Below are 24,908 nucleotides of genomic sequence, written 5' to 3' on the forward strand. Positions count from 1 at the left end.
GACGGACAGAGGGACGGCCGGAGCCCGGACAGTCCTGAGAGTCCGAGCCGGAGCCTGGGAGCGGCCGAGGGAGGAGGAGGAGGAGGAGGAGGAAGAGGAGGAAGAGAGCAGGTGGGGATCGATTGATCGTGAGGGGTCTGAGGGATTGGTGGGACGGGGGAGAGAGGATTGATTGATTGATGGATTGATTGATTAATAGATTGATTAATTGGGAAGGGATGGGGGGAGCTGAGAGCAAGAAATGATCAGTGATTGATTGATTGGTCAATCAATAAAGTGAGAGTGATGGTGATAGGTGGATTGATGAATAGATAATGGATCAATATATTGATAGATCAGAGAGACAGATTGATAGACGGATCTATCAACAGATCAATCAATAGAGATCAACAGATTGATAGACTGGTCAGCAGATTGATCAATCAGACTGATAGTTAAATCCATTGATCAAGGGATGGATCAATCTATCAACACATCAGTTGATTAATCTGATAGACCAATAAATTGATTGATTGATTGATTGATTGATTGATTGATTGATTGATTGAACAACCAATAGGTGATCAATAGACAGTCTTTGTGCCATTCTCAGCCCGTCCCTTGGCCAAGCTGGGGACTGTCCATCATCCTCCATCCACCCTCAGCCACTCCGTGTCCTTCCTCCACCCCTGGGGCCAACCCTCCTCCTCCTCCCTCCACCCCTGGCCATCCCTCTGCTGACCACCCAGACCATGCCTGACCTCTCCTGACCCTCCTTTGGTCCATCCCTGGGTCTGTCCATCCACTGACCACCCTCTGGCAGTTCCCTGACCACCCTTTGCCCAATCCCTGACCCTTTGGCCATTCCCTGACCCTTTGGCCAATCCCTGACCCTTTGGCCATTCCCTGACCCTTTGGCCATTCCCTGACCACCCTTTGGCAGTTCCCTGACCCTTTGCCCATTCCCTGACCCTTTGGCCATTCCCTGACCACCCTTTGGCCATTCCCTGACCCTTTGGCCATTCCCTGACCCTTTGGCCATTCCCTGACCCTTTGGCCATTCCCTGACCACCCTTTGGCCAATCCCTGACCCTTTGGCCATTCCCTGACCACCCTTTGGCCGTTCCCTGACCCTTTGGCCATTCCTTGACCCTTTGGCCATTCCCTGACCCTTTGGCCATCCACTGACCACCCTTTGGCCATCCACTGACCACCTTTGGCCATTCCCTGACCCTTTGGCCATCCACTGACCACCTTTGGCCATTCCCTGACCCTTTGGCCATTCCCTGACCCTTTGGCCATTCCCTGACCACCCTTTGGCCAATCCCTGACCCTTTGGCCATCCACTGACCCTTTGGCCGTTCCCTGACCCTTTGGCCATTCCCTGACCCTTTGGCCATTCCCTGACCCTTTGCCCATTCCCTGACCACCCTTTGGCCATCCACTGACCCTTTGGCCATTCCCTGACCATCCCTCTCTCCATCCCTCCCCTTTGCTCCTCTTCCCACCCGCAGCTGACCTGGGCTCTGTCCAGCTCCGTCCCCCTCCGGCCATGTCCTTCGTGGAGCTGCTGTCCCGCCTGGGTGGCATGGGCCGCTTCCAGGTGACCTACGTGGCCGCGCTGGCCGTCCCGCTGCTCATGCTGGCCAGCCACAACCTCCTGCAGAACTTCACCGCCGGCATCCCCGAGCACCACTGCCGGCCCCGGCCCGTGGCCAATGCCACCGTGGCCGACGTCCCCCTGCTCGTGTCCATCCCCTGGGACGGCCACCGCCGGCCCCAGAGCTGCCGCCGCTACGTGGACCCCCAGTGGCACCTCTTGGACGTCAACGGCTCGGCCAACGGCACGGCCACCGAGGCGGCCACCGAGCCGTGCCACGATGGCTGGACGTACCTGGATGGCATCTTCACCGACACCATCGTCACCGAGGTGAGGGAGGGTGACGCCCCGGGGTCCCTCAGGGCAGGGGGATGCTGGTGTTCCTGTGGTGTCCCCGTGATGTCCCCATGGTGACCCTTGTGGTCACCTTGTGGTGTCCTGGTGGTGACCCCAGTGGTGTCCCCGTGATGTCCCTGTGGTGTCCCCGTGGTGACCCTCATGGTGACCACAGTGGTGTCCCCGTGGTGTCCCCATGGTGACCCCCATGGTGACCCCAGTGGTGTCCCCGTGGTGTCCCCATGGTGACCCCCATGGTGACCCCAGTGGTGTCCCCGTGATGTCCCCTGTGGTGTCCCCGTGGTGACCCTCATGGTGACCACAGTGGTGTCTCTGTGGTGTCCCCATGGTGATCCCCGTGGTGTCGCCATGATGTCCCTGTGGTGTCCCCATGATGTTCCTGTGGTGTCCCCATGGTGATCCCTGTGGTGTCCCTGTGGTGTCCCCATGATGTCCCTGTGGTGTCCCCGTGGTGACCCCCATGGTGACCCCCGTGGTGACCCCGTGTCCCCTCCCGGTGGCAGTGGGACCTGGTGTGTGACTCCAAGAAGCTGAGGCAGGTGGCCCAGTCCATCTACATGGCCGGGATCCTGCTGGGCTCCAGCCTCTTCGGGATCCTCTCCGACAAGTGTGTGCTTGCCCGGCGCTGGACTGGGAGGAACTGGGAGGGACTGGGAGGGACTGGGAGGAGCTGGGAGGAACTGGGAGGAACTGGGAGGAGCTGGGAAGGGGGAGGGGAGTGTTGTGTTCTCTGCTCCCTCTGGCCCCCACTGTCCTGGTGTCCCCAGGGTGGGGCTGTCCCAGCACGGGTTGTCCCCCTCTGTCCCCACGTCATTCCCAGTGTTCCCAGTGCCTTGTGCGCCCATCCCAGTGCCCACAGCTCTGTCCCAGTGACCCCAGCACACCACGTCCCCCTTCCCAGTACCCACGTCCCCAACCCAGCGTCTCCAGAACCCACCATTCTCCCATCCCAGTGCCACCAGTTCCCCAAATCCCGCACCCCAGTGCTCCCAGTGCTCCCAGTGCTCCCAGTGCCGTGTCCCCGCAGGTTCGGGCGCCGGGCGCTGCTCACCTGGTGTTACCTGCAGCTGGGGGCGACGGGGGTGGGCACGGCCGCCGCCCCCTCCCTCCTGGTCTACTGCGTGTGCCGCTTCCTGACCGGGCTGGCCATGGCCGGCGTGTCCCTCAACTCCGCCTCCCTCTGTGAGCCACCGCCCCAGGGACCCCCGAGTGGGAGGGGAGGGACCCCCAGGGACCCCCGGGGACGGGCAGGACCCCTCAAACCAGGGAGGGACCCACACATCCACCCCAAAACCCAATGACCTATGGGAGGATCCCAACCCCATTGACTCAACCCCACTGACCCAACCCAACCCAACCCAACCCCATTGACTCAACCCAACCCCATTGACCCAACCCAACCCCATTGACCCAACCCCATTGACTCAACCTCATTGACTCAACCCCATTGACCCAATGCCACCCCATTGACTCAACCCTATTGACCCAACCCAACCCCATTGACACAACCCCATTGACCCAACCCCACTGACCCCACCCAACTCCACTGACCCAACCCCATTGACCCCACCCAACTCCATTCACCCAACCCCACTGACCCAACCCCACTGACCCACGTGAGGAACCCAACCCCCAAGCCCACCCAGGGCCCCCCAGGCCAGCCCCTGACCCCGCGGCCGTGCCGCAGGCATGGAGTGGATCCCGACGGAGGCGCGGGCCGTGGTGGGGACCATCAATGGCTACTGCTACACCCTGGGCCAGTTTGTGCTGGCGGCCGCGGCCTTCGGGCTCCCGCGCTGGCGGCAGCTCCAGCTCGCCGTGTCCCTGCCCTTCTTCGTCTTCTTCTTCTACTCCTGGTATGGGACCCCATGATGCCCACCCCCAATGCCCACCCCCTGTGTCCACCTCTGGTGTCCACCCCTGATGCCCACCCCCGGTGTCCATCCTTGGTGTCCAGTCTTGGTGTCCACCCCCAGTATCCACCCCCAGTGTCCACCCCTGGTGCCCACCCCTGTCCTGATTTTGGGAGGAAAAAAGGGATTTTGGGAGTCCAGGGTCTTTAAAGGGTTGGAAAGACCCTTCCTCAAATGTTGGGGTAGCCACTGACCTTCCTCTGACCTCTCTGTCCGGGGTCCTTTGTGGTGGAGAGGGGTACAGGGACCCCCAGGTCGTCCCCCAACACCCCCAGTCCGGGGTCCTTTGGGGTGCAGGGACTCCCAGTTCCCCCCTCCCAGTCTGGGGTCCTTTGGGGTGCAGGGACCCCCAGTTCCCCCCTCCCAATCCCGGGTCCTTTGTGGTGCAGGGACCCCCAGTTCCCCCCTCCCAGTCCGGGGTCTTTGGGGTGCAGGGACCCCCAGTTCCCCCTCCCAGTCTGGGGTGTTTGGGGTGCAGGGACCCCCAGTTCCCCCCTCCCAGTCCGCGGTTCTTTGGGGTGCAGGGACCCCCAGTTCCCCCCTCCCAGTCCGGGGTCCTTGGGGAGGGTGGGAGTTGCTGGGAACTCTCCAAACATCTGGATCCCCCCCAGACCCCCCAGTGTGGGATGCTTTGGGGGCGGTGGGAGCCGGGGGGGTTCGGGACCCCCGGTGCCAGCCCGCCCCCTCCCCAGGCTGTACGTGGAGTCCGCGCGCTGGCAGGTGACCTCGGGCAGACCCGACCTGGCCCTGCGGGGGCTCCGCAAGGTCGCGCGGGTCAACGGCAGGAAGGAGGAGGGGGACAAGCTCAGCGAGGAGGTGGGGAGGGGTCTGGGGGCCGCCCAGATCCCTCTGAACCCCCAAATCCCCCCTTGATCTGCCCCTAAATCCCCCCCATTTCGCCGGGAACTCCCACTCCATCCCTGACCCGCCCTGATCTTGGGGGATCCCTCAAATCCTCCCCTGTTCTCCCAATGATCCCCCCATTTCCTCTCTCCTCGACCCCAACCCCTCAAAACCCCTCGGATCCCCCAAAACCCCTCGGATCCCCCCAAAACCCCTCGGATCCCCTCCAACCCTCGGATCCTCCCCAGACCCCTCGGATCTCCCCCTCCCCAAACTCCTTGGATCCCCTGCAGATCACCTGGATCCCCCACGACCCCTCAGATCCCGCCCCAGACCCCTCCAGACCACCTAGATCCCCCCTTAGACCCCTCGGATCCCCCCTGGGTCCCTCTGATCCCTCCAGACCACCTGGATCCCCCCTCAGACCCCTCGGATCCCCCCTGGGTCCTTCTGATCCCGCCCCAGACCACCTGGATCCCCCCTCAGACCCCTTGGATCCCCCCAAGCCCCCCGGATCCCCCTCCCCAGCCCCCCGGATCCCCCCGGGGCGGGTCCCGCAGACCCCGGGCTCTCCCCGCAGGCGCTGCGGGCTCTGGTGCGCCGGGAGCCGCCGCTGCCCGGTGGGGCCGTGGCCGCGCTCGTCCGGACCCCCGGCATGAGGACGGTGTCGTGCGGGGTCTCCTTCGTCTGGTGCGTCCTGAAAAAAACACCTTTTTTGGGGAAAAAACGCTATTTGGGGGAAAAAACTGTTTGGGGGGGGGAAAACCCCACATTTTGGGGAAATAACTCATCAAGTTTTGGGCAAAAATCCCTGATTTTGGGCGCAAAGAAACAGCTTTTGAGGGAAAACTTCCCCTCACCTTTTGGGGAAAATCTCAATTTTTTGGGGAAACTCCTTCATTTGTTGGGAAAAACATGTTTTGGGGGAAAAACACAAATGGGGAAAAAAAAATCCCCACCTTTATTGGGAAAACAACCTCACCTTTTGGGCAAAAAACACCTTTGGGGATCACAACCCTTTTTTTTGGGAAAAAAAACCCAACACCTTTGGGGGTAAATTTCCACATATTTTTGGAGAAAAAACCACTTTTTGGGTCAAACCTACAACTTTTGGGGCAAAAAAATCATCTCCTGGGACCACAGCACACTGGGGCAAACCTCCATCTTTGGGGAAAAACTCCATCTTTGGGGAAAAACTCCATCTTTTGGGACAACCTCCATCTTTTGGGGCAACCTCCATCTTCTGGGACAACCTCCATCTTTGGGGAAAAACTCCATCTTTTGGGACAACCTCCATCTTCTGGGACAACCTCCATCTTCTGGGACAATCTCCATCTTTTGGGACAACCTCCATCTTTTGGGACAACCTCCATCTTCTGGAACAACCTCCATCTTTTGGAGTCCCAGCCTCCCATTTTGGGTGGTTTTGGTGCTGATTTGTCGGATTTTGGTGAAGGTTCTCCACCAGCTTCGCCTACTACGGGCTGGCCATGGACCTGCAGGGCTTCGGCTTCAACGTGTACCTGAGCCAGCTGGTGTTCGGTGCCGTGGACATCCCGGCCAAGCTGCTCTCTGTGCTGGTCATCTCCTGCCTCGGCCGGCGCCTGGCCCAGGGCGGCGCCCTGGCGCTCGCCGGCCTCTGCATCCTGGCCAACATCTTCGTGCCCAGCGGTGGGAGCGGGCACCGGAGCGAGGGACGGGACAGGGGAGGGACACGGGGGAGAATGGGGTGGAGGAAAGGAGGAGAAGGGGATGGAGGATGGAGGAGAATGGGATGGAGAATGGGGTGGAGGAGAAAGGGATGGAGGGATGGAGGATGGAGGGATGGAGGATGGAGGAGAATGGGATGGAGGAGAAGGGGGTGGACGAGAATGGGTTGGAGGATGGAGGGATGGAGGAGAATGGGATGGAGGAAAGGAGGATGGAGGATGGAGGATGGAGGATGGAGGAGAATGGGATGGAGAAGAATGGGATGGAGAAGAATGGGATGGAGGAGAATGGGGTTGAGGGAAAGAGGAGAGAAGGATGGAGGATGGAGGAGAATGGGATGGAGAATGGGATGGAGAAGAATGGGATGGAGGAGAATGGGATGGAGGAAGGGGTGATGAAGGACAATGAGGTGGAGGGAAGATGGAGGGAAGGAGAAAGGGAAGGAAGGATGGAAGGATGGATGGATGGTGGATGGATGGATGATGGATGGGTGGATGGATGGATGACAGTGGGATGAAGGGATGATGAAGGAGGAATGGTCATTGACAAATGGTCATTGGAGGGGGGAAGGGTCATTGGGGGGGGTTCAGGGTCACCATAGGGGTAAAGGATGACCGGTGGGTGGACACTGAGGAGCCGTGGGTGATGTGTCCGGCCGGCCCCCAGAGCTGCAGACGCTGCGCATGGCCTTCGCCGTGGTCGGGAAGGGCGCCTTGGCTGCCTCCTTCAACTGCGCCTACATCTTCTCCGGGGAGCTCTTCCCCACCGTCATCAGGTGGGTGGGGTCACCCCAGCCTGCTCCTACCCATCCATGTGCAGCCCCACCTTCCACCAACCCAACCCTCCATGAACCCAACCAAATCATCAACCCAACCACTCATCAACCAAACCATTGATCACTCCATCCATCCATCATCCATCCATCCATCCATCCATCCATCCATCCATCCATCCATCCATCCATCCACCCATCATCCATCCACCCATCCATCATCCATCCATCCATCCATCCATCCATCCATCCATCCATCATCCATCCATCCATCCATCATCCAGCCATCATCCATCATCCATCCATCCATCCATCATCCATCCATCCATCCATCATCCATCCATCCATCATCCATCATCCATCCATCCATCCATCCATCATCCATCCATCCATCCATCCATCATCCATCCATCCATCCATCCATCCATCCATCCATCCATCATCCATCCGTCCATCCATCCATCATCCATCCACCCATCCATCCATCCATCCATCCATCCATCCATCCATCCATCCATCATCCATCCACCCATCCATCCATCCATCATCCATCCATCCATCCATCATCCATCCATCCATCCATCCATCATCCATCCATCCATCCATCATCCATCCATCATCCATCATCCAACCATCCATCCATCCATCCATCCATCCATCATCCATCCATCCATCCATCATCCATCCATCCGTCCATCCATCATCCATCATCCATCCATCATCCATCCATCCATCCATCCATCCATCCATCCATCCATCATCCATCCATCCATCCATCCATCCATCCATCCATCCATCCATCCATCATCCATCCACCCATCCATCCATCCATCCATCATCCATCCATCCATCCATCCATCCATCCATCATCCATCCATCCGTCCATCCATCCATCATCCATCCATCCATCCATCCATCCATCCATCCATCCATCCATCATCCATCCATCCATCCATCCCTGTGTCCATCCCTGTGTCCGTCTGTCCCACCGCGTGGCTCTCCCGGCACAGGCAGACGGGGATGGGCCTGGGGGGCACCATGGCCCGCGTGGGGAGCATGGTGGCCCCCCTGGTGCGCATGATGGCCGACGTGACGCCGGTGCTGCCCCTCGTCATCTACGGCGCCGCGCCCATCGTCTCGGCCATCGCCACCTGCTTCCTGCCCGAGACCCGCAACGCGCCCCTGCCCGAGACCGTCAAGGACGTGGAGAGGCGGTGAGGACACCCCAAAACCCCCCGAGACCCCCAGAGAGCCCCCCAAGCCTTCCCTGGGGGGAACATCCCTGTTTTGGGGTGGGATTGGTCCTTGGAGGAACGCAGGAGCTTTGGGGTTGAGAAGGGATGAAGAAGGATTGGGGTTGGGATGGAGGTTTTGGGGTTGGGATGAAGGATTGAGGTTGGGATGAAGGTTTTCAGGTTGGTTTGGAGGTTTGGGGTTGGGATGAAGGTTTGGGGTTGGGATGGAGGTTTGGGGTTGGGATGGAGGTTTGGGGTTGGGATGAAGGTTTGGAGTTGGGATGGAGGTTTGGGGGCTGGGATGATGGTTTTGGGGTCAGGATGAAGGTTTTGGGGTTGGTTTGGAGGTGTTGGGCTGGGATGGAGGTTTTGGATTGGGATGAAGGTTTGGGGTTGGGATGAAGGTTTTGGGGTTGGGTTGGAGGTTGTGGGTTGGGATGAAGGTTTGGGGTTGGGATGAAGGATTTGGGATGTTTGGGGTTGGGATGAAGGTCTTTGGGTTGGTTTGGAGGTTTTGGGTTAAGATGATGGTTTGGGGTTGGGATGAAGGATTGGGGTTGGGATTAAGGTTTTGGGGTTGGTATGAAAGTTTTTGGGTTGGGATAAAGGTTTTTGGGTTGCTTTGGAGGTGTTGGGCTGGGATGAAGGTTTTGGGTTGGGATGAAGGTTTTGGGTTGGGATGAAGGTTTTGGGGTTGGGTTGGAGGTTTGGGATTTGAGATGAAGGTTTTTGGGTTGGTATGGAGGTTTTCAGGTTGGGATGAAGGTTTGGGGTTGGGTCAGAGGTGTTGGGTTGGGATGAAGGTTTGAGGTTGGGTTTGGGTCGGGATGGAGGTTCTGGGTTCAGGAAGGGTTGAGAGTTTTGGGAACACCTGAACATTTTGGGGAGAAAGCTGAAGGTTTTGGGAAGGGTTGAAAGTTCTGAGATTGTGAAGGACAAAAATTTTGGGGATTTTGGGGAGCGACTGGGAGCTTTCGGGGTCCCTCCAGGGCGGGTCACCTCGAGGACGACGACGTCGCCGTCCCCCTGAGCAGCACCAAGAGCAAGGACGGCGCCTGAGGGGGGATTTGGGACCCCCGGGGGGATTTTGGGGCCGGGACCCCCCTGGAGCTGCCCCAGCCCCTCCCCCCCGGTTATTTATTCAATCCCAATAAAATCTGGTGGGAATTTCGGGATCCGGCTCCGCCCGCGGCCGTTCGGGGGGGGCTGAAGGATTTGGGGGGTCCCCATCCCCCAAAGGGGCTCAGACATCAGGGGATCCCCCCGGAGCTCGTTAACGAGGATTAATTGGAATTCCCGGAGCTCGGCGGCCTTTGCCCCAATTCCGGCGATTTGGCTGCAGAATAAATCTGGGAACGGGATTAATTCTCATTTCCAGGCGGGACAAAAAAACCCCAAACGGGGCAGAATTAACCCCAAAAAAAGGGTGGAACAGCCTCAGAACGGACCCCTGGAAAAGCCACATCCCAATCCCAAAACTGGGATTTTTCACCCCAAAAACCACCTCAGTCTCAGCCCTCAGAGAACCCACAGCCCAGCCCCCAAATTGGGCTTTTTTCCCCCAAATCCAGGCACCCACCAGCCCCAAAATCCTCCATTTTTGCCCCAAATCCACATTGTGCTCTCAAATCCCCATTTTTGCTCCAAACCCCCTCATTTTTGCCCCAAAATCCCCCATTTTTGCCCCAAATCCACATTGTGCTCTCAAATCCCCATTTTTGCTCCAAACCCCCTCATTTTTTGCCCCAAAATCCCCAACTTTTACCCCCAAATCCCACCTTTCCCCCCCCAAAGTTCATTTTTGCCCCAATTCCTCCCATTTTTCCCCAAAAAACCCCACTCAGTCCATTTTTTGCCGTTTTTATTACGAAAAATGAGCCGTTTTGAGCCGTTTTGGTGTCGTTTCGCTCGTTCCCGGATAAGACACAACCGTGAAGCTTCGCCGAGGGGATTTTGGGGTGAATCCCCCTGGTTTTGGGACATTTCCGTGTCCCCACCCCCGGCAGGGCACGAAAACGGGGGAAAAAAAAATCCCATTTTGAACCAAAACGCCGTCGATTCCCCCCAAAATCGTGCTCGGGACGGGGAGGAGAGAAACCAGCGGGATGGGGCCTCGGATCTGGAATTTTGGGGGGGATTTCGGGGATTTGGGTCAATTTTGAGCACTTCGGGGGAATTTTTCAGTCATTTTGGGGTTGTTTTGGCCATTTTTGGGGTATTTTGGTAGTTTTTGGGAAATTTCCATGATTTTTTGGGGTTATTTTGGTCAATTTGTAGTTTTATTTTGGAATATTTTGGATTTTAAAAATAATTTTTGGGGATGCTTTCATCACTTTGGGGTTATTTGGTTATTTTAGGGCTTTTTGGGTGATTTTGGGGTTGTTTTGGTCAGGTTTGGGGCTATTTGAGTCACTTGGGGTGGTTTTTTTGGGTGCAATTTAGTGCTTTTAGGGTTATTTTGGTCTCTTTTTTGGTTATTTGTATAATTTTGGATTACTTCAGTTATTTTGGGGGTTATTTGGTCAATTTTGGGGCTATTTCAACATTATTTCAGTAAATCTGGGGCTACTTTGGTAATTTTGGGGCTGTTTTGGTCAAACTTTGGGCTATTTCAGTAATTTTGGGATTATTTCATTTGGGGCATTATTTTGGTCATTTTTGGCCTATTTTGCCCATTTTTGGGGTTATTTTTAGCCCATTTTTGGGTTATTTTTTGCCCATTTTTGGGGTTATTTTTGCCCATTTTTGGGTTATTTTGGCCGTTTTTGGGGTTATTTTTGCCCATTTTTGGGATATTTTGGCCGTTTTTGGGGCCCATCCCGGGGGCTCCTCTCGGGGGGGTCCGGGGGGGATTTGGGGGTGCAGGGGGGGAGGGGCAGTCGGAGGTAGGTGCTTTAAAGTCCATTTATTTTTGTGGATTTTTTTTTTTTTTTTTTAGAAAAACAGGCACATTCAGTCCACGGGACCCGGGGAGGGGGAAAATTTGGGATTTTGGGGGGATTTGGGGAATTTTGGGGGGGGTCCCACAGCCCCAAACCCCTCCCCTGCCCCTCAGCGGCGTTTTGGGGCCAAAAGGGGCTTTTTTCCCCCAAAAAAATCCAACCTCAACCCCTCCCCCACCCCCAAACCCCAAACCAACCCTGGGGGGGGGAGGGGAGCCAGGGGAAAACCCCAAAATTGGGGGGTTTTGCCCCATTTTGTGCCAGGGGGGAAGGTTGGGGGGGGAATCCCCAAATCCAGGGATTCTGCCCCATTTTGGGGTGGGGGAGGGGTAAGGCCTCGTGGGGGTGGGGGAGGGGCTGGGAGGATCCTGAGGGGGGGGAATAAAAATGAGGGAAAATGGAATAAAAATCAAAATGGGAAAAAAACCCCTCAAAAAATGGAAAAAAAAAAGCCCCAAAATCGCCCCAGAATTCCCAAAAAAAAAGAGGGAAAAGGGAAAGTTTGGTACCTGCGGTGCCAGGAGGGGGAGGGGGTGAGTTTTGGGGTGAAATCCTGGGAATTGGGGAGGAAGGGATGAAACTCACCCCAAAAATGTCACCCTAGGGGGGGGTCACCCCAAAAAATGTCAGGAGGGGAAAAAATGGGAAAAAAAAGGAGCCAAAATTGGGAAAAAAATGGGAAAAAAGAGGTGGAGTGAAGGAAATGGAAGAGTTTTAAAAAAATGATGGAAAAGGTGGAAAAAAGAAGGGAGAAAAGGGAAATAGGGGGGGGAAGGGATGAGAGGATCAAAAAAAAAAGAGAAAATTTTAAAAAAGGGAATAAAAGAAAAAGGACCCCCAAAAAAAGAGGGGAAAAAAAGGGAAAAAAAAGGGAAAAAAAAGGGAAAAAAAGGGGAAAAGGACCCAAAAAAAAGGGGAAATAAAAGGCCCCAAAGGGTGAGGATGAGGAGGGCGGAGGGGAGGATGAGGAGGATGAGGAAGAGCAGGATCAGGAGCTGTTCTGGTTCTGGTAGATCGACGCCTTCTCCTTGAGCAGGTCCAGGCAGAGGTGGCAGCTCCAGCTCCCTGCAAAAACGGGGTCAGCCTTCGGCCTCAGCCCCTCATCCTCGCGGGAGGGGCACTCGGCAAGCCATGAAGCAGTTAATTAACCGGTTAATTAAATGATTAATCACGGGGGTTAATGAGAGAGGAAGGAGTGGGGAGGAAAAGGAGGGAGAGGAGGAGAAAGGAGGAAAAGGAGGGAGAGGAGGAGGAAGAGGAGGAATAAGGGAGGAAGAGAGAAAAGGAAGGGAGGAAGAGGAGGAAGAGGAGGAGGAAGAGGAGGAAGAGGAGGAAGGGGGAGAAGAAAGAAAGGAGGAGGAAAAGGAGGATGAAGGAAGAGGAAGAAGAGGAGGAAAAAAATGAAGAAAAGGAGGAAGAAGAGGAGGAAGAGGAGGGTAGGAAAGGATGAAGAAGAGGAGGAAGAAGAGGAGGAAGAGGAAGATCTGGGACAATAAAACCCCTCCCCACATCCCAGAAGGAAACCCAGGAAGAACCCGGAGGGATGGGGAATCCCAGGGGGGGATTTGGGGTGGGATCCTGAGGGATCAGGAATTTCAGGGGAGGATTTGGGGCAAAATCCCAGGGGTTCAGGAGTTCCAGGGAAGGTTTTGGGGTGGGATCCCAAGGGATCAGGAGTTCCAGGGAGTTTTGGGGCACAGTCCCAGGGGATCAGGGAAGGTTTTGGGGTGGGATCCCAGGGGACCAGGAGCCCCAGGGAGGTTTTGGGGCAGGATTCCAGGGGATCAAGATTCCCAGGGGGGGTTTGGGGTGGGATCCCAGGGGTTCAGCAGCCCCCGGGGGGTTTGGGGTGGGATCCCAGAGGATGGGGAATCCCAGAGGAGGTTTTGGGGTGGGATCCCAGGGGCTCAGCAGCCCCAGGGGGGTTTGGGGTGGGATCCCAGAGGATCAGGAGCCCCAGGGGGGTTTGGGGTGGGATCCCAGGGGTTCAGCAGCCCCCGGGGGGTTTGGGGTGGGATCCCAGAGGATGGGGAATCCCAGAGGAGGTTTTGGGGTGGGATCCCAGGGGTTCAGCAGCCCCAGGGGGGTTTGGGGTGGGATCCCAGGGGTTCAGCAGCCCCAGGGGGGTTTGGGGTGGGATCCCAGGGGTTCAGCAGCCCCCGGGGCCGGACTCACCCTCGGGGGGCTCGGACATGGGGGGGGTCAGGCAGTACATGTGGTACCCACGGTCGCAGTCGTCACAGAACAGCAGCTGGTCCTGCCCGGGGCACATTCCCGTCATCCCACTCCCAAAATTCCCACTTTTCCCCCCAAAAAAAGCCTCTCCCACCATCCCTAAAGGATTTCCCCCCCAATATTGTCCTCCCCTGTTTCCAGAAGGTTCTGGAAAGGCAGAAGTTTCCTGCAGGAAGATTAAAAGCTCAGGATTTCTCCCAGAATTGACTCTGGGATCCTGCAGATTTATCCAAATCCAGTTTTTCCCAAAAAAAGCTTTCCCTGGGTCACATGGACTCCTAAACACCGAGGATTTCCCCCACTAAAGAGCCTCCAGTGGGAATTCTGGGGCATTCCCAGGTGGATTTTTGGCACTCCCAGTTTTTTTTGTTTGGCACTTCTAGGTGCTTTTGTCACTCCCAGATGGATTTTTGTCACTCCCAGGTGGTTCTGGGCTCTCCCATGTGCATTTTTGCCACTCCCAGATAGATTTTTGTCACTCCCAGATAGATTTTTGCCACTCCCATGTGGATTTAGGCTCTCCCAGGTGGATTTTGGTCACTCCCATGCGGATTTTTGCCACTCCCAGGCGCATTTTTGCCACTCCCATGTGCATTTTTGCCACTCCTCTGTGCATTTTTGCCACTCCCATGTGCATTTTGTCACTCCCATGTGCATTTTTGCCATTCCCAGATAGATTTTTGCCACTCCCAGGTGCATTTTTGTCACTCCCAGATGGATTTTGGGCTCTCCCAGGTGGTTCTGGGCTCTCCCAAAGAGATTTTTGCCACTCCCAGATAGATTTTTGCCACTCCCCTGTGACTGGGCTCTCCCGGGCCGGGGCACTCACGTCGTTCTCGGAGGTGCCGCAGATGTTGCAGCACTTGCACTCGATGCACTGCCAGCGGTACGTCTTCACCGCCGCCATCATCACCGGCGTGAACTGCAGGCACGACGGGTGCCCTGGGGACACCATCGGGGACATCAGGGACATCAGGGACATCGGGGACATCAGGGACACGGCAGGGACACGGCAGGGACCCAACCCAACCACTCCCAGCTCGTGCCCCTCTCCAGCCCAATCCCAGCTCACCCAGGACAGGGAAACCCTTGGATCCAAAAATCCTCCCCAACGCAAACCCAAGAGGAAACCCTTGGATCCACAATCCCAAATATCCTCCCCAACTCCATCTCCAATCCAGGAGAGGCAAACCCTTGGATCCCCGATCCCAAATATCCCCCCAGCCCCAATCCAAGACCTTGGATCCACAATCCCAAATATCCCCCCAGCCCCATCCCAGGAGGAAACCCTTGGACCCCCAATCCCAAATGTCCCTTGTAACCCCAATCCAGAGGGAAACCCTTGGATCCCCAATCCCAAATGTCCCCCCAGCCCCAATCCAAGACCTTGGAGCCCCGATCCCAAATGTCCCCCAGCCCCAATCCAAGACCTTGGAGCCCCGATCCCAAATGTCCCCCCAGCCCCAATCCAAGACCTTGGAGCCCCGATCCCAAATGTCCCCCCAGCCCCAATCCAAGACCTTGGATCCCCAATCCCAAACGCCCCCCCAGGCCCATCCCAGAGGGAAACCCTTGGAGCCCTGATCCCAAATGTCCCCCCAGGCCCAATCCAAGACCTTGGATCCCCGATCCCAAACGCCCCCCCAGCCCCAATCCAAGACCTTGGATCCCCGATCCCAAACGCCCCCCCAGCCCCATCCCAGGAGGAAACCCTTGGATCCCCGATCCCAAACGCCCCCCCAGCCCCCCAGGCCCTGACCGGAGCGGCCGCAGTCGGAGCAGGACACGAGCTCCTCGGGCTGTCCCGTCTTCTTGTTGATCTTGGAGTCCCCCAGGCAGAAGTCGCAGTAATTGTTGGGAAGGGCCAACCCGTCGGGACCCTTCTTGGCTGGAGAGGGGACAGGGATCGGGATCGGGAGCGGGATCAGGATCGGGGATCAGAGATCAGGGATCAGGATCAAGATCAAGATCAAGACAAGGGTTCAGGGATGAGGGGTCAGGGATCAGGATCGGGATCAGGGATTGGGATCAGGATCAGGATCAGGATCAGGATCAGGGATCAGGGATCAGGGATTAGGATCAGGGATCAGAATCAGAGACAGAATTTCCCCCAGAGCCACTCCCGACCCCTCTGCTCCGCTCAATCCCAGGGGGAATTTTGCTCAGATCAATCCCAGGGGGAATTTTGCTCTGCTCAATCCCAGGGGGAATTTTGCTCAGCTCAATCCCAGGGGGAATTTTGCTCTGCTCAATCCCAGGGGGAATTTTGTTCCGCTCAATCCCAGGGGGAATTTTGCTCTGCTCAATCCCAGGGGGAATTTTGTTCCGCTCAATCCCAGGGGGAATTTTGCTCTGCTCAATCCCAGGGGGAATTTTGTTCTGCTCAATCCCAGGGGGAATTTTGCTCCGATCAATCCCAGGGGGAATTTTGCTCTGCTCAATCCCAGGGGGAATTTTGCTCCGCTCAATCCCAGGGGGAATTTTGCTCCGCTCAATCCCAGGGGGAATTTTGCTCCGCTCAATCCCAGGGGGAATTTTGCTCCGCTCAATCCCAGGGGGAATTTTGCTCCGCTCAATCCCAGGGGGAATTTTGCTCTGCTCAATCCCAGGGGGAATTTTGCTCAGTTTATTCCCAGGGGGAATTTTGCTCTGCTCAATCCCAGGGGGAATTTTGATGTTTTTTCGTTTCCCCTCACATTTCTGCTCCTCGGAGCGCTGGGAGACGGGCGTGGGGGGCTGCGAGTCGTCCTTGTCGTCGCCCTCCTCCTCGGCCAGGTGCGAGTGGGCGTAGTGGTAGCTGAGCCCCGGGCGGTTCTTGTAGCGCTTCCCGCAGACTGCCGAGGAAATCCGGGAAAATCCCGGGAAAAGCCCGCTGAGGGACAGGCAGGGGAGGGAAACCCCAAACCCTGAACCCTCCGGGGATGATCCCAGCGCTGGGCTGGGAGGGGAAAGAGGCTGGAGATGGGTAAAAAATACTGGAATTGTTGGGGAATTCCAGGTCATGAGCTGGGATCCCAAAGGAATTCCAGGTAAACACCCCGGGATCCCAAAGGAATTCCAGGTATTAGGAAACGCAGGTAAATTCCCCAGGATCCCAAAGGAATTCCAGGTAATGACTTGGGATCCCAAAGGAGTTCCTGGTAAATTCCCTGGGATCCCAAAGGAATTCCAGGTAAACACCCCAGGATCCCAAAGGAATTCTAGGTATAGAGCTGGGATCCCAGAGGAATTCCAGGTAAAACACTGTGGGAACCCTAAGGAATTCCAAGTATTAGGAATTCCAGGTGAATTCCCTGGAATCCCAAAGGAATTCCAGGTAAATTCCCTGGAATCCCAAAGGAATTCCACGTAAACAACCCAGGATCCCAAAAGAATTACAGGTAATGACTTGGGATCCCAAAGGAGTTCCTGGTAAATTCCCTGGGATCCCAAAGGAATTCCAGATAAACACCCCAGGATCCCAAAGGAATTCCAGGTGAATTCCCTAGGATCCCAAAGGAATTCCAGATAAACTCTCCAGGATCAATCCAATGGCAAAACCCCCATTGGGAATGTGTCAGGGAGAGGAAATTCCCACCCCCAAAAATCCCATCCTGAGGTTAAAAACTGAGGGAAGGGGAAATTGGGAATTCTGGGCTTCCAAGGAGGGATTTGAGAGTGGCCACGGATCCATCCCCGCTCCTCAGAACCCCAAAATCCATCAGTTCTCCCGTTTCCCACCCCGGAATTTGGGAGATTTCTGCCTCCATCCGGCTCCTGGTGGATCAGGGAATGGGCTCCAGTTCCCAGCGCTGCTTTTCCAGGGATTTTTTGGGATTTTCCTTATCCAAGGACACCCCAAAATCCCTTCCCAGCCCCGTTTCGGTGTGGGAAGGATGAGCCCGAGGAATTGGGATCAAATCCCAAAAAAGCAGCACTGGAGGGGGAATTCCAGGGCTCGGTGCAGACATTTCCCAAGTTTCCGGTTAATTTTCCCAAAAATTTGGGAATGAGCTGCTTTGGGATGAGATTTCCTGATTTTGGAGCTTTTCCAGAACACCACGGAAGTTTCTGGATCTGCTTCCACCTCGGGATCCTCCCCAGAACGTGGAAAAATGAGGGAAAAAACAGCTGGATCAGGGAAAACGGGGGCTGAACTTCCAAAGGGAGGCTGGCTCCTGCAGCCCAGGCTGGAAATTTTGGGATAAAAACCACAGGAATCGCCCTGGGATCTGTGGGGAATGTGGGGAAAACGGGATTGGAGCAGCAGCAAGGAAAAAGCAGCAACCCCAACGTGATTCCCATGAAATTCCCGCTTCCCTCCCCATCCATGGAGCTCCAAAATCAACTTTTCTCCCCCCAAAACCTGCAGGAGAATCTCCAAACACGACTCTGGAATTCTCCTCCCCAGGTGAGGAAGAGGAGCCTCAGGAACATCCCGGGAATATCCCAAATTCCCCTCCCCACCTGCGGCTCACCCCCATTTTTTGGGGCCTTTTTTGAGGCAGTGACGCATCCTGGGATTTGGGATTTGGGGTGGAAACTGCAGAATTAGGGGTGGAAACTTTGGGATTTGGGGTGGAAACTGCAGAATTAGGGGTGGAAACTTTGGGATTTGGGGTGGAAACCCCGAGATTTGGGGGGGAAACTCCAGGATTTAGGGGGGAAACTGCAAAATTTGAGGGGGAATCTCCAGGATTGGGGTGGAAACTGCAGAATTTGGGGTGGAAACTTCAGGATTTGGGTGGAAATTCCAGGATTTGGGTGAAAACTGCAGGATTTGGGTGGAAACACAGGGATTTGGGTGGAAACTGCAGAATTTGAGGGCAAACTCCAGGACTGGGGTGCAAATTCCAGGATTTTGGTGCAAACTCCGGAATTTGGGGTAGAAACTGCAGAATTTGGGTGGAAGCTCCGGGACTGGGGTGCAAATTCCAGGATTTTGGTGCAAACTCTGGGATTTGGGGTGGAAACTCTGGGATTTAGGTACAAACTCTGGGATTTGGGTACAAACTCTGGGATTTGGGGTGCAAACTCTGGGATTTGGGGTGGAAACTCTGGGATTTAGGTACAAACTCTGGGATTTGGGTACAAACTCTGGGATTTGGGGTGCAAACTCTGGGAGTTGGGGGGAAACTGCAGAATTTGGGGTGGTAACTCCAGGATTGGGGTGCAAACTCTGGGATTTGGGGTGAAAACTCTGGGATTTGGATGGAAACTCCAGGATTTCGGTGCAAACTCCTGGATTTGGGGCGGAAGCTCCGGGATTTGGGCACAAACTCCGTGTTTTTCCCATTGCTGGCTCCACAGGGGGGTTAATCTTTGTTTTCCCGGCCCCGTTCCCTGCTGGAAAAGGGTCAGGGGGCCCGAGCGGGGCCGGCGCTGACGTCGCTCCCGTGGCCTTTGGCTTCTCCCTCCCCTCCTCCCGCCCACCCCAGGCTCCACAGGGGCATCTGGGAGATTTCTTTTTTTTGTTGGGAGTGGAAAAAAAGGGGAAAAAAAAGGAGGAAAAGCAGGAAAAACGAGCAGAGAGAGAGCGGAACTACCTCGGTCGGGAGGTTTCAAGGAATGCTTTTGTTTGTAACTGTCTGAAACACAGAAAGAGAAGTCGTGAGAGGACACGGACACACACACACACGGAAAACCGGGAAAAAAGGGCAGGAAAAACACAACCTCAGGGAGCCAGGGGGAGAATTAGTGCTGGGAAGTGGCAGGACAGGAGGAAGAAGAGAGAAAAAGGAGCTGGCCAAGCCTCCCTCGCCTTCCCCATGCCGGTATCCCCTGGGTTCATGGACTGGGGCTGGAAGGTGGAATTCCCTCCCAGGGTTTTGTTGGAATTCCCAGCTCCTTAAGGGAGGGCTGGGAATGGGTCCCAGGGCCTGGGATCTGACTGGAAAACCACCAGGATGAAAGGGAGGGGTTGTTTGGGAAGCTTGTTCTCATTTTTATCCTGGTTTTGTTTATCCCGGTTCGTATCCTGCCGCTCCCCCAGTATTCCCAGTGGGAAAAACTCCACGGGGCTGCAGGGGGGGAGGGTGAGGCCGGCCCTGCCCTCCCTGGGGTGGGGTCTCCGCTCTGGGCTGGAAGCCCCGATCCCAAAGCTGGAAGTGCCCCGGCACTCACTGTCACAGGCGTAGGGCTTGTCCCGGTCCTCCAGGATGGCGGCGTCCAGCTTCTTCCGAGCGCCCCCCACGCCTTTTCCCTGCGGAAAAAAACGGGATTTGGGGAAAATCCGGGATGGGGAGCAGGGCAAGGAGCGAGCCAACAGTGCCCCGCGGTGGGAGCGGCCCGGAAACGAGCACAAATCGCTGGGAATTTGGGAAAAACGAGGGGTTTTGGTGTAAATCCCGGTTTTCCGGGAAAGCGGGGGAATTCCTTTTCCCGGGAATTGCCTCACCTTGGCCTTGCCCTTCCCTCTCCGCTTGGGCGTGTCCTCCTCGTAATCCTCGTCGTCCAAATCGTCCAGGAAATCGTCGGGCTCCAGGATGCGCTGGGAATGGGCAGAGGGCTTAGAGCAGGGAAAACACCGGGAAAAATGGGGAATTCCCGGGATCGCTCGAATTCCCAGAATTCTCAGCATCCCGAGCTCCTGGATCCTGTCTGGAATTCCCGGTATCCCAAATTCCTGGTTCCCATTGGAATTCCCGTTATCCCGAACTCCCGGAATTCCCGTTACCCTGAGATCCCAATTCCTGCTGGAATTCCCGTTATCCCGAGTTCCCAATTCCTGCTGGAATTCCCGTTATCCCGAGTTCCCAATTCCCGTTGGAATTCCCGTTATCCCGAGTTCCCAATTCCTGTTGGAATTCCCATTATCCCGAGTTCCCAATTCCTGTTGGAATTCCCGTTATCCTGAGCTCCCCTTATCCCAAATTCCTGCTGGAATTCCCATTATCCTGAGCTCCCGGAATTCCTGTTGGAATTCCCATTATCCCGAGCTCCCGTTATCCCAAATTCCTGTGGGAAATCCCGTTATCCCAAATTCCCATTATCCCAAATTCCCGCTGGAATTCCTGTTACTCCAAATTCCCGTTATCCCTGATTCCCATTATCCCGAATTCCCGTGAGAATTCCCGTTATCCCGAATTCCTGTTATCCCGAATTCCCGCTGGAATTCCCGTTACCCTGAGCTCCTGAAATTCCTGGTATCCCACATTCCTGCTGGAATTCCTGTTGGAATTCCCGTTATCCCGAGCTCCCGGAATTCCCACTATCCTGAATTCCCGTTATCCTGAGCTCCCAATTCCCGTTGTAATTCCCGTTATCCCGAGCTCTCAGAATTCCCGTTATCCCGAGTTCCCGTTATCCCACATTCCCGTTATCCCGAGCTCCTGGAATTCCCGCTGGAATTCCCGTTATCCCAAATTCGTGTGGGAATTCCCGTTATCCCGAGCTCCTGTTATCCCAAATTCCCGTTATCCCAAATTCCTGCTGGAATTCCTGTGGGAATTCCCGTTATCCCGAGCTCCCAGAATTCCCATTATCCCGAGCTCCCGTTATCCTGAATTCCCGCGGGAATTCCCATTATCCCAAATTCCCGCTATCCCGAATTCCCGTTATCTTGAGCTCCCGTTATCCCAAATTCCCGTTGGAATTCCTGCTGGAATTCCCGCTATCCCGAATTCCTGCTGGAATTCCCATTGGAATTCCCGCTATCCCAAATTCCTGCTGGAATTCCCGCTGGAATCCCCGCTATCCCGAATTCCCGCTGGAATTCCCACTGGAATTCCCGCTATCCCGAATTCCCGCTATCCCGAATCCCCGCTATCCCGAATCCCCGCTGGAATCCCCGCTGGAATTCCCACTGGAATCCCCGCTATCCCGAATCCCCGCTATCCCGAATTCCCGCTGGAATCCCCGCTATCCCGAATCCCCGCTATCCCGAATTCCCGCTGGAATTCCCACTGGAATCCCCGCTATCCCGAATCCCCGCTATCCCGAATTCCCGCTGGAATTCCCGTTGGAATTCCCGCTATCCCGAATCCCCGCTGTCCCGAATCCCCGCTGGAATTCCCGCTGGAATCCCCGCTATCCCAGATCCCCGCTGTCCCGAATTCCCGTTGGAATTCCCGCTGGAATCCCCGCTATCCCGAATCCCCGTTGGAATTCCCGCTGGAATCCCCGCTATCCCGAATCCCCGTTGGAATTCCCGCTGGAATCCCCGCTATCCCGAATTCCCGTTGGAATCCCTGTTGGAATCCCCGCTGTCCCGGCACCTTGCGGGCGCGGCTGTTGGTGACCGGGAACTCGCCCAGGCTGTCGTCGTCCATGCGCGGGTCGGGCAGCGAGCGCTTCTCCAGGGGATCCGTGCGGAGCAGCGCCTCCAGGCTGCTCCCGTCCTGCGCCAGCAGCCCCTCCTTCTTCAGGGCCTGCTCCGCCTCTGGGAAAATGGGGAAAAATGTGGAGAAAAATGGGGATAAACAACAGGGAAAATGGGGGAAAATAACAGGGAAAATGGGGATAAATGGGACAGCAGCCCCTCCTTCTTCAGAGCCTGCTCCGCCTCTGGGAGAACAGGAAAATCATGGGAAAACAATGGGAAAAATGGGGATAAATAACAGGGAAACATGGGGGAAAACAACAGGGAAAATGGGGATAAATGGGACAGCAGCCCCTCCTTCTTCAGAGCCTGCTCCGCCTCTGGGAAAACAGGAAAATCATGGGAAAAATGGGGATAAATAACAGGGAAAATGGGGGAAAATAACAGGGAAAATGGGGATAAATGGGAGAGCAGCCCCTCCTTCTTCAGAGCCTGCTCCGCCTCTGGGAGAACAGGAAAATCATGGGAAAATGGGGAAAAATGTGGAGAAAAATGGGGATAAATAACAGGGAAACATGGGGATAAATGGGAGAGCAGCCCCTCCTTCTTCAGAGCCTGCTCCGCCTCTGGGAGAACAGCGGGAAAATCATGGGAAAATGGGGAAAAACCCAGGGGAAAACCCAGAGAAACATGGGGAAAAACCCAGGGGATAAATGGGGAAAAAATAACAGGGGAAAATGGGGAAAAACCCAGGGGAAAATGGGGATAAATGGGAGAGCAGCCCCTTCTTCTTCAGAGCCTGCTCCGCGTCTGGGGACAGGGAAAATCATGGGAAAAATGGGGAAAAACCCAGAGAAGAACGGGGAAAAACCCAGGGGAAAATGGGGAAAAATAACAGGGGAAATGGGGATAAATGGGACAGCAGCCCCTCCTTCTTCAGAGCCTGCTCCGCCTCTGGGAAAACAACGGGAAACATGGGGAAAAACCCAGAGAAATGTGGGGAAAAACCCAGGGGAAAATGGGGAAAAACCCAGAGAAATGTGGGGAAAAATGGGGAAAAGTAACAGGGAAACATGGGGAAAAATAACACGGAAAATGGGGATAAATGGGACAGCAGCCCCTCCTTCTTCAGAGCCTGCTCCGCGTCTGGGGACAGGGAAAATAATGGGAAAATGGGGAAAAACCCGGAGAAAAATGGGGATAAATAACAGGGAAACATGGGGAAAAATAACAGGGGAAATGGGGAAAAACATGGGGAAAAACAGGATAAATGGGACAGCAGCCCCTCCTTCTTCAGAGCCTGCTCCGCCTCTGGGGACAGGGAAAAATAACAGGGAAAATGGGGATAAATGGGGAAAAACTCAGAGAAACATGGGGATAAACCCAGGGGAAAATGGGGAGAAATGGGGAAAAACAGATAAAAATGGGAATAAACCGGGGGAAAATGAGGAATAAATGGGGGAAAAAACCGGGAAAAAGGAGTGTGGGTGAGGGATGCTGGCGGACCCAGGTGGGATTCCCAGGAATGCAGCAGGGAATGGGGGAATTACCGGGTTTGATGGAAGGGAAGGAGAGCCGGGGGTCCTCCGGGGGGTGGGCGCGGCGTTTCTTGCGCCAGCGCCGCGCCGGGTACGAGTAGAGCTGCCCGGCTGCCAAACCTGCAGAGAAATCCCAGGAAATCCCCCAAAATCCGGCCAGGGAGGGACAAAACTCCTGGGAATCATCCCAGGTTCTGATAAAACTCCTGGGAATCATCCCAGGTTCTGATAAAACTCTCCCAAGGTTGTGGCAGAAGGGCCCAAAGTGACCCAGCCCCCTTCCCCTCCCTGCTGTTTTCCTGTCATTTCCACATCGTTTTCCTGGTGTTTTCCCTTTTTTCCCCACCATTTTCCCACTGTTTTCTGCCTCCTGCCATTTCCCTGGTGTTTTCCCAGTTTTCTTCTTATTCTCCTGGTGTTTCCTCATTATTCTCCCATCACCTCCCCATTGTTCCCCATCATTTCCCTGTTACTTCCCATAATTTCCCTGCTGTTTTCCCACTATTTCCCATAATTTTCCTGCTGTTTCCCCACTGTCCTCCCAGTGTTTTCCCATTGTTTCCCACCATTCCCCTGCTGTTCCCCATCATTTCCCTGTTATTTCCCCATTGTTCTCCTGGTGTTTTCCCATCATTTCCCCGTTATTTCCCATTATTTCCCTGCTGTTTTCCCATTATTTATTTCCCTGTTGTTTCCCCATCATTTCCCTGTTATTTCCCCATTGTTTTCCATCATCTCCCTGTTATTTCCCATCGTTCTCCTGCTGTTTTCCCATAATTTCCCCATTGTTTTGCATAAATTCCCTGTTATTTCCCATTATTTCCCTGTTGTTTCCCCATCACTTCCCTGTTACTTCCCCATTGCTCTCCTGTTATTTCCCCATCATTTCTCTGCTGTTTTCCTATCACTTCCCTGTTATTTCCCCATAATTTCCCTGCTGTTTTCCCATAATTACCCTGTTATTTCCCCATTATTCTCCTGCTGTTTTCCTATCATTTCCCTGCTGTTTCCCCATAATTTCCCTGCTGTTTTCCCCATCATTTCCCAGTTGTTCCCCATCATTTCCCTGCTGTTTTCCCATTATTTACTCCCCTGTTATTTCCCCATCATTTCCCTGTTATTTCCCCATCATTTCCCTGCTGTTTTCCCATTATTTACTCCCCTGTTATTTCCCCATCATTTCCCTGTTATTTCCCCATAATTTCCCTGCTGTTTTCCCATTATTTATTTCCCTGTTGTTCCCCATAATTTTCCTGTTACTTCCCCATTGTTCTCCTGGTGTTTCCCCATAATTTCCCTGCTGTTTCCCCATAATTTCCCTGATGTTTCCCCATAATTTCCCTGCTGTTTTCCCATTATTTATTTCCCTGATGTTTCCCCATAATTTCCCTGTTACTTCCCCATTGTTCTCCTGGTGTTTCCCCATAATTTCCCTGATGTTTCCCCATAATTTCCCTGATGTTTCCCCATAATTTCCCAGTTGTTCCCCATAATTTCCCTGATGTTTCCCCATAATTTCCCTGATGTTTCCCCATAATTTCCCTG

The 24,908-nt window shown here is 54.9% G+C and overlaps 2 protein-coding genes across 3 annotated transcripts in view; one reads left to right on the plus strand and one right to left on the minus strand.

Moving 5' to 3' along the window:
* On the plus strand, nt 1–10,301 carry LOC135288945 (solute carrier family 22 member 6-like). Its single transcript, XM_064402285.1, has 11 exons — nt 1–111; nt 1,494–1,909; nt 2,440–2,543; nt 2,964–3,118; nt 3,624–3,792; nt 4,542–4,665; nt 5,273–5,382; nt 6,149–6,363; nt 7,069–7,177; nt 8,185–8,388; nt 9,399–10,301. The coding sequence occupies exons 2-11, from the start codon at nt 1,532–1,534 to the stop codon at nt 9,466–9,468; spliced, it is 1,638 nt and encodes a 545-aa protein (XP_064258355.1). The 5' UTR covers nt 1–111; nt 1,494–1,531; the 3' UTR covers nt 9,469–10,301.
* DPF2 (double PHD fingers 2) overlaps nt 10,254–24,908 on the minus strand; it is a 17,994-nt gene continuing 3,339 nt past the window's right edge. The window contains exons 3-12 of one of the 2 annotated variants that reach the window (XM_064402286.1): nt 23,376–23,483; nt 21,782–21,945; nt 19,963–20,055; nt 19,689–19,767; nt 19,112–19,153; nt 16,283–16,420; nt 15,346–15,474; nt 14,416–14,528; nt 13,527–13,608; nt 10,254–12,416 (exon numbers count right to left, since the gene is read on the minus strand). In XM_064402286.1, the coding sequence (XP_064258356.1) occupies nt 12,340–12,416; nt 13,527–13,608; nt 14,416–14,528; nt 15,346–15,474; nt 16,283–16,420; nt 19,112–19,153; nt 19,689–19,767; nt 19,963–20,055; nt 21,782–21,945; nt 23,376–23,483 (1,025 nt within the window). In that variant the 3' untranslated portion in view covers nt 10,254–12,339. The remainder of the gene's footprint in view (nt 12,417–13,526; nt 13,609–14,415; nt 14,529–15,345; nt 15,475–16,282; nt 16,421–19,111; nt 19,154–19,688; nt 19,768–19,962; nt 20,056–21,781; nt 21,946–23,375; nt 23,484–24,908) is intronic. The other variant, XM_064402287.1, reaches the window with a different exon arrangement.

This window comes from Passer domesticus, chromosome 37 (assembly GCF_036417665.1).
Source record: "Passer domesticus isolate bPasDom1 chromosome 37, bPasDom1.hap1, whole genome shotgun sequence".
In the NCBI taxonomy this organism is placed as follows: domain Eukaryota; kingdom Metazoa; phylum Chordata; class Aves; order Passeriformes; family Passeridae; genus Passer; species Passer domesticus.